Source organism: Amblyomma americanum, chromosome 1 (genome assembly GCF_052857255.1).
Source record: "Amblyomma americanum isolate KBUSLIRL-KWMA chromosome 1, ASM5285725v1, whole genome shotgun sequence".
NCBI classification, from domain to species: Eukaryota; Metazoa; Arthropoda; class Arachnida; order Ixodida; family Ixodidae; genus Amblyomma; species Amblyomma americanum.
In genome coordinates, this window is record NC_135497.1 from 53,052,300 (window position 1) to 53,063,529 (window position 11,230).

An 11,230-nucleotide genomic window follows, 5' to 3' on the forward strand; every position below is an offset into this window, starting at 1 on the left:
ACAACTTCGTCGGGAAAGAAGCAGGTGCCACTCAGGTGTTCATCTTGGGGAAACTCGAGGAGGAGTTCAGGAGAACAACCTGCCAGGCTAGTTGTTTATGCATGTGGTTTACTCGGAAGTGCAAAAAACGGACGACGGACGGAGTAGGGGACACAAGCGCTTGTGAACGTGTTTCTATGTCCCCTAATCCGTCCCTCGTCCATTTTTTGTGCTTCCCAGTAAACCACATGGTGGAGGAGGTCCATCGCTTCTGGTCGGTCGCGCGTTCCCAAGAAAGAAGATATTGCAAACTTGAATGTATTTCTTTCAATTTAATTTCATAATTCGTTACACTGGCTTCCTAACGTTGCCACTGGCCTAATTTTACCATCACTATCCAAGAAAAAACAAGGTTCCACTGCTGCATACGTGCGCGTATAGTGTTGTCATGGGCACGAACTGAACATGCTCTGCTACATAAAACACATCTGTAGTTACACTCTAATTTAAAAAAAGCTAACAGAGGTTTAGCGCCTGTTTAACCTAGTGATATGAGCGAAAGCAATTGTTAAGCAAGGGTACATATGGTTTGGCCCTGGAGTCGGTCTGGTGCGCGTGTTATCCATGGCGAGGCAGAGACCAAGCGCCAGCGAAGCAACTGTTTTTTGCAACCTTTTGCTAGACACGTGGCAGAGCAGCGAAGAGGCCCGGAGCGAGCGCAGCTGCGGCGAATCCACAGCGAGTTACATAATATGACGCTTCTTGCTACGCCTTCGTTGCGCCGGTTCAAGGTTAAACGAGCACTAAACATGACCTTGGGAGTTGTAGTGGGAAGAGTCGAGCTTTCGCTCTAAGAACACGGTTTCTGCTGCTGTCTTGAGTACAGAATTCTGCAATAAAAGCTTACTTAACATAGTTCAGAAAACAAATCTTACTGAACGCCAGGCCAGGTGCGAGGCGAGCGGGCTACGGACATAAAGAGGGCCCTTAAGCTTTTGTTGTTAAAGCCAGCCTGAAAAACCGGGCTCTCACCTTTCCCTGGCTAAGCGAGAAATAGATCTCGAAGAGGGCTTCTTCCAGGGCACGGGGACACTCCTCGGCGCGCGCAGACAACTCGAGGAGCGTTTCCCGGCAGCTCTGAGCATCCATCGCCAGCTCATCGGTGACCTGCAAAGGTGGTAATCTACGTGTTGCGTTCGACAGTGCAGTTTTCAAGCGCCGTTCGAGTCGTACGCCCGCTTAATTCTCCTTCGCTTCGGGAAGCTCCCTATTGAAACCCAAAATGACACCGTAGGTCCGCAAAAATGCGCGCATGGAATAGTGACGCAGTTTTATATTTACGCCAGGTCATGGCACAGCGCGATATGCCAGAACCGCCAACGCAGCAAATCCCCGAACGAAGGCCATCTTTATCCGTCAATAGCGTAGATCCGACCCATCAATGTAACCCTTACTTTGGAAGCAATATGCATTCACTCGTGATAATCCTTATTGATTCTGCATTTAAAATGGTATAGTGTGGTATGGGGGGAACGTCCCGAAGCGACTTAGCCTATCAGGGACGTTGCAGTAGGCGATTGCCGAGTAATGCCGACCACCTGGGGATCTTTATCGACCAACGACAGCGCACACCGCTCGGGCGCTTTTGCCTTTCGCCCCTACTAAAGCGTGGCAGCCGGGACCGGAATTGGAACCCGGGTCCTCCGGGTCAGTAGCCGAGCACCGTAACCACTCAGCCCATGCGGCATCTACGTTTAGAACGTACTTGACATTAATCTTGGAGGTTCTGTACATGGAAATTACGTGATGTACTTGATCCAATTCCGACGGATATAGAGACACGCAAAGGGTGTCTTGTACTGTCTGTCTTGTATGTCTTTTAACTTATTCTACAGAAAGCGAGAAGTTTGAAACAAGAAATATTCAAGAGGATCGGAGGTTTCACGCCGACGTCCTCGAACATTTCTAATTCGTCCGCTTTTGACCCTTGTTCTTGGGGTAGAGCTTACAAGAAATCCATGCAATGAGTTAAATCCCTACCTGAAAGCTCTCGGACCAGACGCTGAGCAAGGCGTACACGACGCCGAAGTCCTGCACGCTGGGCCTGGCCACTGCCTTCAACTCGCGCGCTTGCAACTCGCGCACCGGCGCGTAAAAAACCTGCGCGTTTTTGCGCGTGCGCAGGATCAGGTTGCAGAGAGGCGCCCAGTGGCGCGGTCCACTGAGCGTCAGGCGCATCATGCGACTTCTGCCCAGAACGTCGGCACCGCACTTGAAGGGTCCTTCACCGAACTCGACGGCCCGGTCCCACGGGGTGGTGTCTGACAGGTCGAACTGCGACAGGAAAGGTGGTGGGTGAGCAAGCTGTTGTGCGGCTTATTTTGAGGCTGACTCGAATCAATTTAATATTATTTCATGGATCAAGGAACAAAATCAGGTTAATGATGTTCTGGTTAAAATCAAGAAATCAAAAATAGCATTGCAGTCCATTGGCAGGGCACGTAATGCGAATGCACGATGACCGATGGTCACTTAAGGTAACAGAGTGGATTCTAAGAGAAGGCAAGTGTAGCAGTGCGAGGCAGAGACTAATATGGGCGGATGAAATTAGGAAGTTTGCAGAGATAAGGTGATCGCAGCTGCAAAGGACAGGGTTAATTGGGGATAAGAGCAAAATCCTCTGTCCTATGCTGTCACAGTTACACTACTGCTGCTGATGATGATGATGACTGACCTAAGTTCAGCGCCCATAATCTACACTAATGGCTGTAATAGTAAGGAGCTTCTAGAGCCACCACTGTCATAACTTTGTTTGTGTAACAAAAAACAGTGAGGTCACGACTGTACTGCCACACTATCACTATGCCCTGTGAATGGGATAAGGATATATGGGCTCTTGCCCCGTCAAATTAAACTATTGGCATACCGGCGTAGTCGTTTTGGAACTTTTGTGTGGATTCCCATTGCCCGATGTCCGTTACTGCCTCTCGAGAAAGAAGGGGAGCGGGACATGGTTGAAAAAAAATTTCAGATACCAGTAACTGGGAAACAAAGGCTAGGCGGTTAGAGTGAAAGTGCACAAGGAGCAGAGGACGCAGAAGCGAAAGGATGTATGTCCACTCTTGGTAGTGGTCGTGAAGCTTTACACCGCGCTCTTTTAAGCAGGAGAAGTCCGGTGACGCCTAAAATACGTTTTACGCCCATTAACATTCCCTTCACCACAGCAGTCAGTGGTCCAGTTTTCTATACAGCTTTCCTTGCAGTCCTGCAATTTTCCGTGTTGCGCCACAGCTGCCCTTCTACGCAGTGATGTAGAACTCTACGACTAATGGAAACTGTAGCGGAAGGGGAAACCGTAAGAGTACAGGAGTGTGTTTGTACACGGGTTTTTTTCTTTTAGTCCATTGAAAGCAATTAACGATATAGCGCTGCTCACCTGTGGCAGGTAGTCGCCCTCGCGATTGCACTGGCTGGTGGCGCTGTTGCCAGCGCACACCTTGTAAAGCAGCGGCGGGTGCAACAGCTGCAGGTAGACAATAGTGGATGTCGGCGACGTCTTGCGCAGAATGATGCGGCAGATGGTCGAGTACCGCACCAGCAGCCGGAACCGCGTGGAGCTACGCTTGCGGACATCCACGAAGTACAGGTACAACCCATTGGAACAGTGCTCAAAGTGTGCATTGCACTGCGTCACCTGGTGGAAGAGAAGGCATTCAGAAGAAGGGCCGAAACCGAATTATTCCGCTCCGACTGCGAAAGTGCAGTACTTTTTAAGTATGCCTATCCATGTTGGTACAGTTTTGCAATTGCCAATTCATGCAGCGTGGCTAATACGTTCCAGGCCCTCGAAGAGCTTTATGTACTGTAAGCACAGTATATCAAACCCCTCCAGAGTCCTCTTTTAAGATTGACGATACATTTCCTCATCATTTGCGAAGTCATGCAACCTACCCTCGTCACCCCAAATCGCTGCACCGTAAGAAAAATTGGACGACGAATCGCAGGTCGTTGATACAGGAAGGAGTACATAAAATTGGTTGTTTGAAATCATCCACGCAGTGTAAAGAACTCTCCCTTCCCCTCTCACTAGTGTTTCTAAATCTTTCTGGAGCCGCTCTTCACAGAATTCAATTCCCACAACAATTTAGGCTGCGCGCCAAGCAAGCCAACTAGACATGTAAGGAACCAGATGATGGATAAGGGGCCCATGTGCCAAAGTGCGTGACCATCAGGCCCGAAGCTCTGCTTTGCCATCACGTACCCAAGACCTGTCCAGGAAAAAAGGGTTAGATTTAATGTGCCTATGAGCTGCCACTGCCTTCCAGAAAAGTGATGAATTGAGAAGTCCTCACTACCCTTCTCATATCCCTCTTATGATTGGGGCTCTCAGCATCATCTAAACTATTTACCCAGCAGAAAAACACGGTGTTTTTAGGATACGACACTTTATGTCCTCACAGACTGCAATGCAGTTTATTTCCATGACCTTCCACCATGCAACCGCCACTGCCATAACTCAAACTTCTGGACGGACGCTGTCAGAAAACACCCTACGGGAACCTCATCTCACCTTAAAGCCTTCAGACGAGGTCAGCTCACTGTTGGGACATGACGTCTTCGCAGATGAGCTTGTCCCATCTGAAGGGGAGCTAGACTTGACCGCTCTTCCCTTCTTTCCCCGCTTCACAGACATTGATTTGCCGGAGAGGGAGGACGATGACTTGGCCGACGAGAGTGGCGATGGCGGAGGCGGCATGGTGTTGGTGCTGTCAAAGTGCGCCACAAAAGTGTTGTACCCGAGGAAGCAGCCGAGGGCGAACGCGTTTACGGGTACGTCCTTGTGCTCCGTGGCTATCTGGGTGCTGTACGGGTCGCAGAACTCCTCGAGCTCCTCGGATGCGAGCCACCATTCAGGCGGGCCGGACTTGCCCGCAGCCGCGCCGTTATTAGAGGCGTTCTGGCATTGGTCGCACCTGCGGAAGTGAATGTAAAATTGACGCGCGGAACCAAGAGCTGGTACAAGCTTAAGAAGCCATATGTTCTAACACAAATGGCGGTACTCTCACCACCCTAGCCACCTCAATATGGCGGCTATGAGCCCGCAGAAACCGATAGTTCATTAATTGCACCAGGCAAGAAACTCTGAATTGAAATGTCTGCATAAACACGCCCCCCCCCGGTTTCTGAAACTGAATAGACGGAGATGCCGATAATAATTTGCGCAGTAAGTTGTTTACGAAGCTCTACAACCTCTTCCTCTCGATCACCATATTCTGAGCAGTGCTTCACAATTCATCTGCATTGCTCAAATGGCACTGCAGTCACCTTAGTTCCAGTGCGCACAAATCTGCTAACCTCCAACTTTTGGACCCATGTCAGCCCATATGAAGAGTTTCTCAACTTACGCGACAGTAGAGGCTTGACAATATGATTGTTGAGGCCGACCGAAGACTGGCTAAGGGAAAAGCCAGAAGTACTTGTCGCGCACTCACCACTTAAGTACGATATGCATGAACGAGTCCTTGGGTGACCGCTCCAGTTGCAGCGTCACGTTTGCCGTCCAAGTGGGGCTCTCGTAGACTGCCACCTCGCCGCAGTCTCCGGCCACCACTTGGCCCACGGTGCACTGCAGACCGAGCAGCCGCCGAAGCTGAGACGCTGTCGGCGTGCCCCAGCCGGAGTCCAGACAATGGACGCTTAGCGCCATTTCCCGGCAGTTGTCCTGCCGGTCGCGAGCGCGAAACGCGGACGTCGGTGCCATCGGCCCCGGAAGAAACGGCTTTGCAGGAGGCTCCATATTGGCAGGTGACTATCGTGCCATTTCAAACTCGCCGACTGGCTTATGAGTTGAGTTTGACTATGTCTTCTGCTTGAGCGGAAGTCACACAAGAAGACCGACGGGTGGACCTGGAGCTGCTCGCTGTCTTGGCCTTTGGTGCGAGCTGCGAAGAGGCTTTGCATAAGTAATTAGAGCTGAATACAGCAGCTGCATCATGGGCATGGGTGACAGCATCCCTGATGTTGGGCACCACGACTTCATTCTGGCATAAAAACTGTGATTGCAGTTAACACACACCCGCCGCTGTGGCTGTGGTTAGGGCACTCGGCTACTGATCCGGAGTTCCCGGGTTCGAACCCGACCGCGGCGGCTGCATTTTTATGGAGGCAAAACGCTAAGGCGCCCGTGTGCTGTGCGATATCAGTGCACGTTAAAGATCCCCAGGTGGTCGAAATTCCAGAGTCCTCCACTACGGCACCTCTTTCCTCCTTTCTTATTTCACTCCCTCCTTTATCCCTTCCCTTACGGCGCGGTTCAGGTGTCCAACGATATATGAGACATACTGCGCCATTTCCTTTCCTCAAAGACAAATTATTATATTTTTAACACAGCGCTACCACATCCTGACACATTAAGCACCGCATCCTTCTAGTCTTGCTCGGAATCGCAGAGTGGTCTAGCCAATTGACGAACAACGAACATCTCGCAAAACGCCCTATATGACTCCTGCAAAAACCAGAGGGTATCAGGATTCTTGCACCAGAAAGTTGCAATTGGCGTGTCGGAAGAGGCTTCTTTTCCTCCAAGTAGTCTCCACCGATCAGGGAGGTGACCTACCAAGGTCTAAGGCCTACGTAGACTGCGAAACGGCATCGGAGCGTAGTGCTTCGGATGAACGACTGCCACGTGGGGCACTGCTATGCCTAGGTGGCCTAAGCAAGGCACCATAGCGGAACGCTTCGGATGGATGACGAACACGAGGGGCCGCATGTTTAGGTGGTATAGGTCGATTACAGGCCGACACCTTAGCGGAGTGCTTTCGATGAAAGATGACCGTACAGGGCAATATTATGCCTAGGTCAATTACGGGCCTGCACAGCAGCGATGTGCTTCGGGTGAATAACGAACACATGGGGCACCAATCCAACTAATAACACCTCGGCATCGCATCGGTATGCTTGGAATGAATTGAAAACACGAGCAGCCCCACTCGCCAATGGTTGCCCAGGGCCGACAACGGCGCGACACCGCAGCGGAGAGCTTCGGATGAATGACAAGCTTGTAGGCCAGAAATACGTCAAGGGGCCTTGGTCTATTATGGGCCAGCACCGTCCTTCCGATGAAGGACGAGCGCGTTGAGAATCGCAAGGACTTAGTTGATTACGGCTCTTCATCGCAATGGAGTGGTTCGGAACAACAGCTACGTAGCGCATAGTCAGTGAGCGCCGAAATCATAGCTTGAGACCATTTTCCCACTTTCGTCTGCATTGGCATGAGCCCGAGCAACGAACCGGAGATCTTGTCATCGAGCAGGGCGCCGCTAATTCTAACAAGCCTTGCGGTTCGACTACCTCTCCTGCCTGGCGCTGCTTCCATTGCTATAGTTTCAAAAGGGCAAGGATTCATGAAGGCTCAGATTAGCATTTGTTCCCACTCTTTGCAGCACAAAAAATTTGGCTGAGGATTTGCTTAGCTAATCCAGGATATACAAAGCTGTTCATTAGCGTTGCCACTGACATCGAAGTCTACGTTGATTTTGAGAAAAGGAAAGGCGCATAGCTGGCTCTCTGGGTCAGTGGACACCTCAATCGCGCTTTGAGGTACGCGGCGGTGGTTAGAGAGATGTGGACTGCAATCATTAGCGCTGACAACGTTGTGGCAGACACGCGGCACTGCAGCAATAGGCCGCAGCGTTCATTGGCTGACCAACCTCCCGCGATCAAACAATAACTGCCACTTGGCAGGGTGGGCCATGCCAATGTACATTCCAATAAAAAAAATTGTAGAGCTATGCTTACTGGTTTCAGCGGAAGCCGACTGCCCCCCCCCCATACGAATTCTTTCAACACTCTCTCTTCCGATAGATGTGGTCGACCAACGGCGCCGGCATATCGGTCGAAGTAGTTCAGTAGTTCCGTCTTCGCCGCCGCTAACGGTGTGTTCTTGTTCAGCTCGATATCAGGATGCTATCGACTTTCCCGTCGGAATGTAGAATAATCCCTTCTGCCGGCATGGCGAATCTCCGAGCACGCCACAGCACACACCTTTCGCAATATCCATCGTGGACTACAACGCACCTCGTTAACGCGGCATTCGAATGCGCTCACGTGCGCACGGCTGCGTGTTTTGAGGAAAGTGCACAGTAACTTTCTCGTATCGCTCTGCAAGACTTAGCAGCCGCCCTAGCTGGAATTGCGAGGAGGACAAGGAGGAAAGGAAAGACGCAGTATGGAGCCGCAGGGGCGTGCATAAACAGGAATGTGAAATTGAATGAAGATAAAAAGACATGCCACGGCTTGCCGAGCTTGCTGGCGGAGCCCTCCACTACGCCACCTCTTTCTCCGTTCCTTGCTTCACTCACTCCTTTATCGATTCCTTACTGACACATGTTCTGAGCACTGCAAGCATAGGTTGTTCTCCATATATACGTTTTGCCAATGTCAGTATAACAAGTGGCAATTTATACTCCACGTTAGAGTACCCCGCGAGGTCTTAATTATCAGGAGCCCTCTGCTAAGGCACCTCTCTATCTCTTTCTTCTTTCACTCTCTACTTTCTCCCTTTCCCCACGGCAGGGTTGAGGTGTTCACCGAGATGTCAGAGATTTAACGTACAGGGTCGTCCACTCGGAGTTAGAATGTCGTTCCGTGCTGCCGGCGCTCCACGGGGCGCCTCTGGTGGGCGCCGTAGAAACTATTGCGCAGGCGCAGTGAGAGCTGCAGGCGGGGCTTCATGCGTCGTCTGCTACAGTGAACTCTGTATAGCGGTGAAGGGAGCTTCAATTTTGCACTGCGTGCGCATAACGCCGATCGCAAAAATGTTTTTGACTAAACAAAAGACTGCTAAGAAGCCTATCAGCTGCTTTTATTTTGTTTGAGAAACAGTACCAATGTGTTCTGCTTGCACGGTTAATTTGAAACCTACAAATAATGACACTCAGGAGAAAGTGCGCGCCACGCAATAGTTAAAGCTTTGCTACTGTTGCTGCAACGGGATAGAAGCGGCTGATAGGCTTCTCAGCAGTGTTTTGCTTCTCACGTTTCTCCGATGGGCGTTATGCGGACGCAGTTCAAAATTGAAGCCCACTTCACCGCAATACAGAGCGCACTGTAGCAGACGACGCGTGAATCCCCGCCTACAGCTCTCACTGCTCCTGCGCAATAGTCCCTCCGGCGCCCGCGAGAGGCGCCCCTCAGAGCGCCGGCAGCACGGAGCGACATTCCAACTAAGAGTAGACGGCCCTGTACCTTTCATCCCCCCCACCCCCCCCCCCCCCCAAATTTTTTTTTCTTTCCATCCCGCGTCCTAGAACTCAGCAGCGCAACACTGTAACCACTATGAAAATAAAAATTGCTTTTGGGGAAAGGAAATGGCGCAGTGTATGTCTCACATATCGGTAGACACCTGAACTGCGCCCTCAGGGAAGAGATAAAGGAGAGAGTGAAAGAAGAAAGGAAGAAAGAGGTGCAGTAGTGGAGGGCTGCGGTATAATTTCGACCACCTGGGGATCTTCAACGTGCACTGACATCGCAAAGCTCACGGGCGCCTAAGCGTTTCGATGGAGGCGAAACGCTAAGGCGATGTCAGTGCGCTATTCCTGCCCCGGATTAGGGGCGTAAGGTTTAATAGCTTTTTCATAACCAATAAGCCACAGCAGAAGATGGGTTTTGATATCACGTGCACAGCTGCACCAGCATCAAAGTACAGGCAGCAGCATCGAAGAAAATCTCGTGGACAGCTCGTTCGGGAGCACGTTGCAGAGCACACCGCAGGGTAAACGGACGTGAGGCCGCCCCGCGTCCAGTACCTTTTAAAGCTCTAGCTTTTAAACCGAAGAGACATGGACCTAACCCAGGATCACGCGACCACTCCTTGCCCGTAGCCGGCGACTCACGCTAGCTTGGTCCTAATCACTCGGGGCAACAAAAGATGTCACAAAAAGCGCTATAAACAACGACAAATGCGTTCCATAATAATAACTGGTATTTTGGGGAAAGGAAATGGCGCAATTGCTGTCACATATATCGGCGGACACCTGAACCGAGGGAAGGGATAAAGGAGGGAGTGAAAGAAGAAAGAGGTGCCGTAGTGGAGGGCTCCGGAATAATTTCGACCACCTGGGGATCTTTAACGTGCACTGACATCGCACAGCACACGGGCGCCTCAGCGTTTTTCCTCCATAAAAACGCAGCCGCCGCGGTCGGGTTCGAACACGGGAACTCCGGATCAGTAGCCGAGCGCCCCAACCACTGAGCCACCGCAGCGGGTACAAACGCGTCCCAAGATAACCTGCTGTGACTGGACGACGCAGCGTTCTGCGTTCCTGTGCAGTACCAACCGCAACAGTTATGGTAGAGCTACCACAGGCGAAGTGGCACATAAAACTCGTTGTGGAAGGGTCACAGATGCAGCCGAGGCAGAGCGTCATGCTCGGAACGCTGCACGTAAGTGGGAAACGGGAGCCACAAACGTGCTGCGTGTCTAACAGAAGACGAACGCTGTCGGGACGCTGCAATGCATCTCGAAGTCCTACTGGCCTCACGTGCTCTGGAGGCATATTGTAAAGAAAACTGTGCGGCCATTGCAGCTGGCGCGAGCAGTCTTCCACGCAAGGCTAAATAGGCATTCGCGATAAAGGGCGCCGCTGTCGCGGAGGCAAAATTACTCACCTTAGGCAAAACAAAGATCCCTCGTCGAACTCAAGCTTCTTTAGGAGCAAAATAACGCAAGGCTGGCCACCCGGCGCCGGTCGTGACAGGGCCTTAGCGCAGCCAGGAAGGTTTGAGCAGAGGACTATCCACAGAAGAACAAGCGATAGGCCTAGCGGCCGCAATCCACCAGCTGCCGTGACACAACGTGCGAGTGTTCTTGGCAGCAGCCGTTCTACGTGTGTATGAAAATTATGATGATGATGATTATGATGTCATACGAGTTTATATGTCATTGTTGTTAGCCTATCAAAGGATGACACATGCCCACACTGGGGGATCGGCCAAGAATCGGGTGGCTGTACGCCTGTACTCAGTTATTAAAAACGAAAAGCATGCGGGAACGCAACACCGGTGGATTCTACCTCATAAAGAGAAAGGACAAGAGTTTTATTTCGAAATAAATAAATAATATTAATACTAATAATAATAATGAGAGGGATTAAAAATAATTATTAAGTCAAAATGTAATAATTTGTAGAAAAGAAAATTTTGTTACACATAGCAAGGCATACGGTCCTTGCCGATGGTACGTGGTCCTGGA

The 11,230-nt window shown here is 50.9% G+C and overlaps 1 protein-coding gene across 1 annotated transcript; it reads right to left on the reverse strand.

Moving 5' to 3' along the window:
- Positions 1-782: 782 nt before the first annotated feature.
- On the reverse strand, positions 783-5,686 carry LOC144095119 (uncharacterized). The gene is made up of 6 exons (XM_077628951.1): positions 5,472-5,686; positions 4,550-4,952; positions 3,416-3,673; positions 2,020-2,313; positions 1,012-1,146; positions 783-869 (listed from the first exon to the last, which is right to left on the reverse strand). The coding sequence occupies exons 1-6, from the start codon at positions 5,684-5,686 to the stop codon at positions 783-785; spliced, it is 1,392 nt and encodes a 463-aa protein (XP_077485077.1).
- Between the last annotated feature and the right edge of the window lie 5,544 nt (positions 5,687-11,230).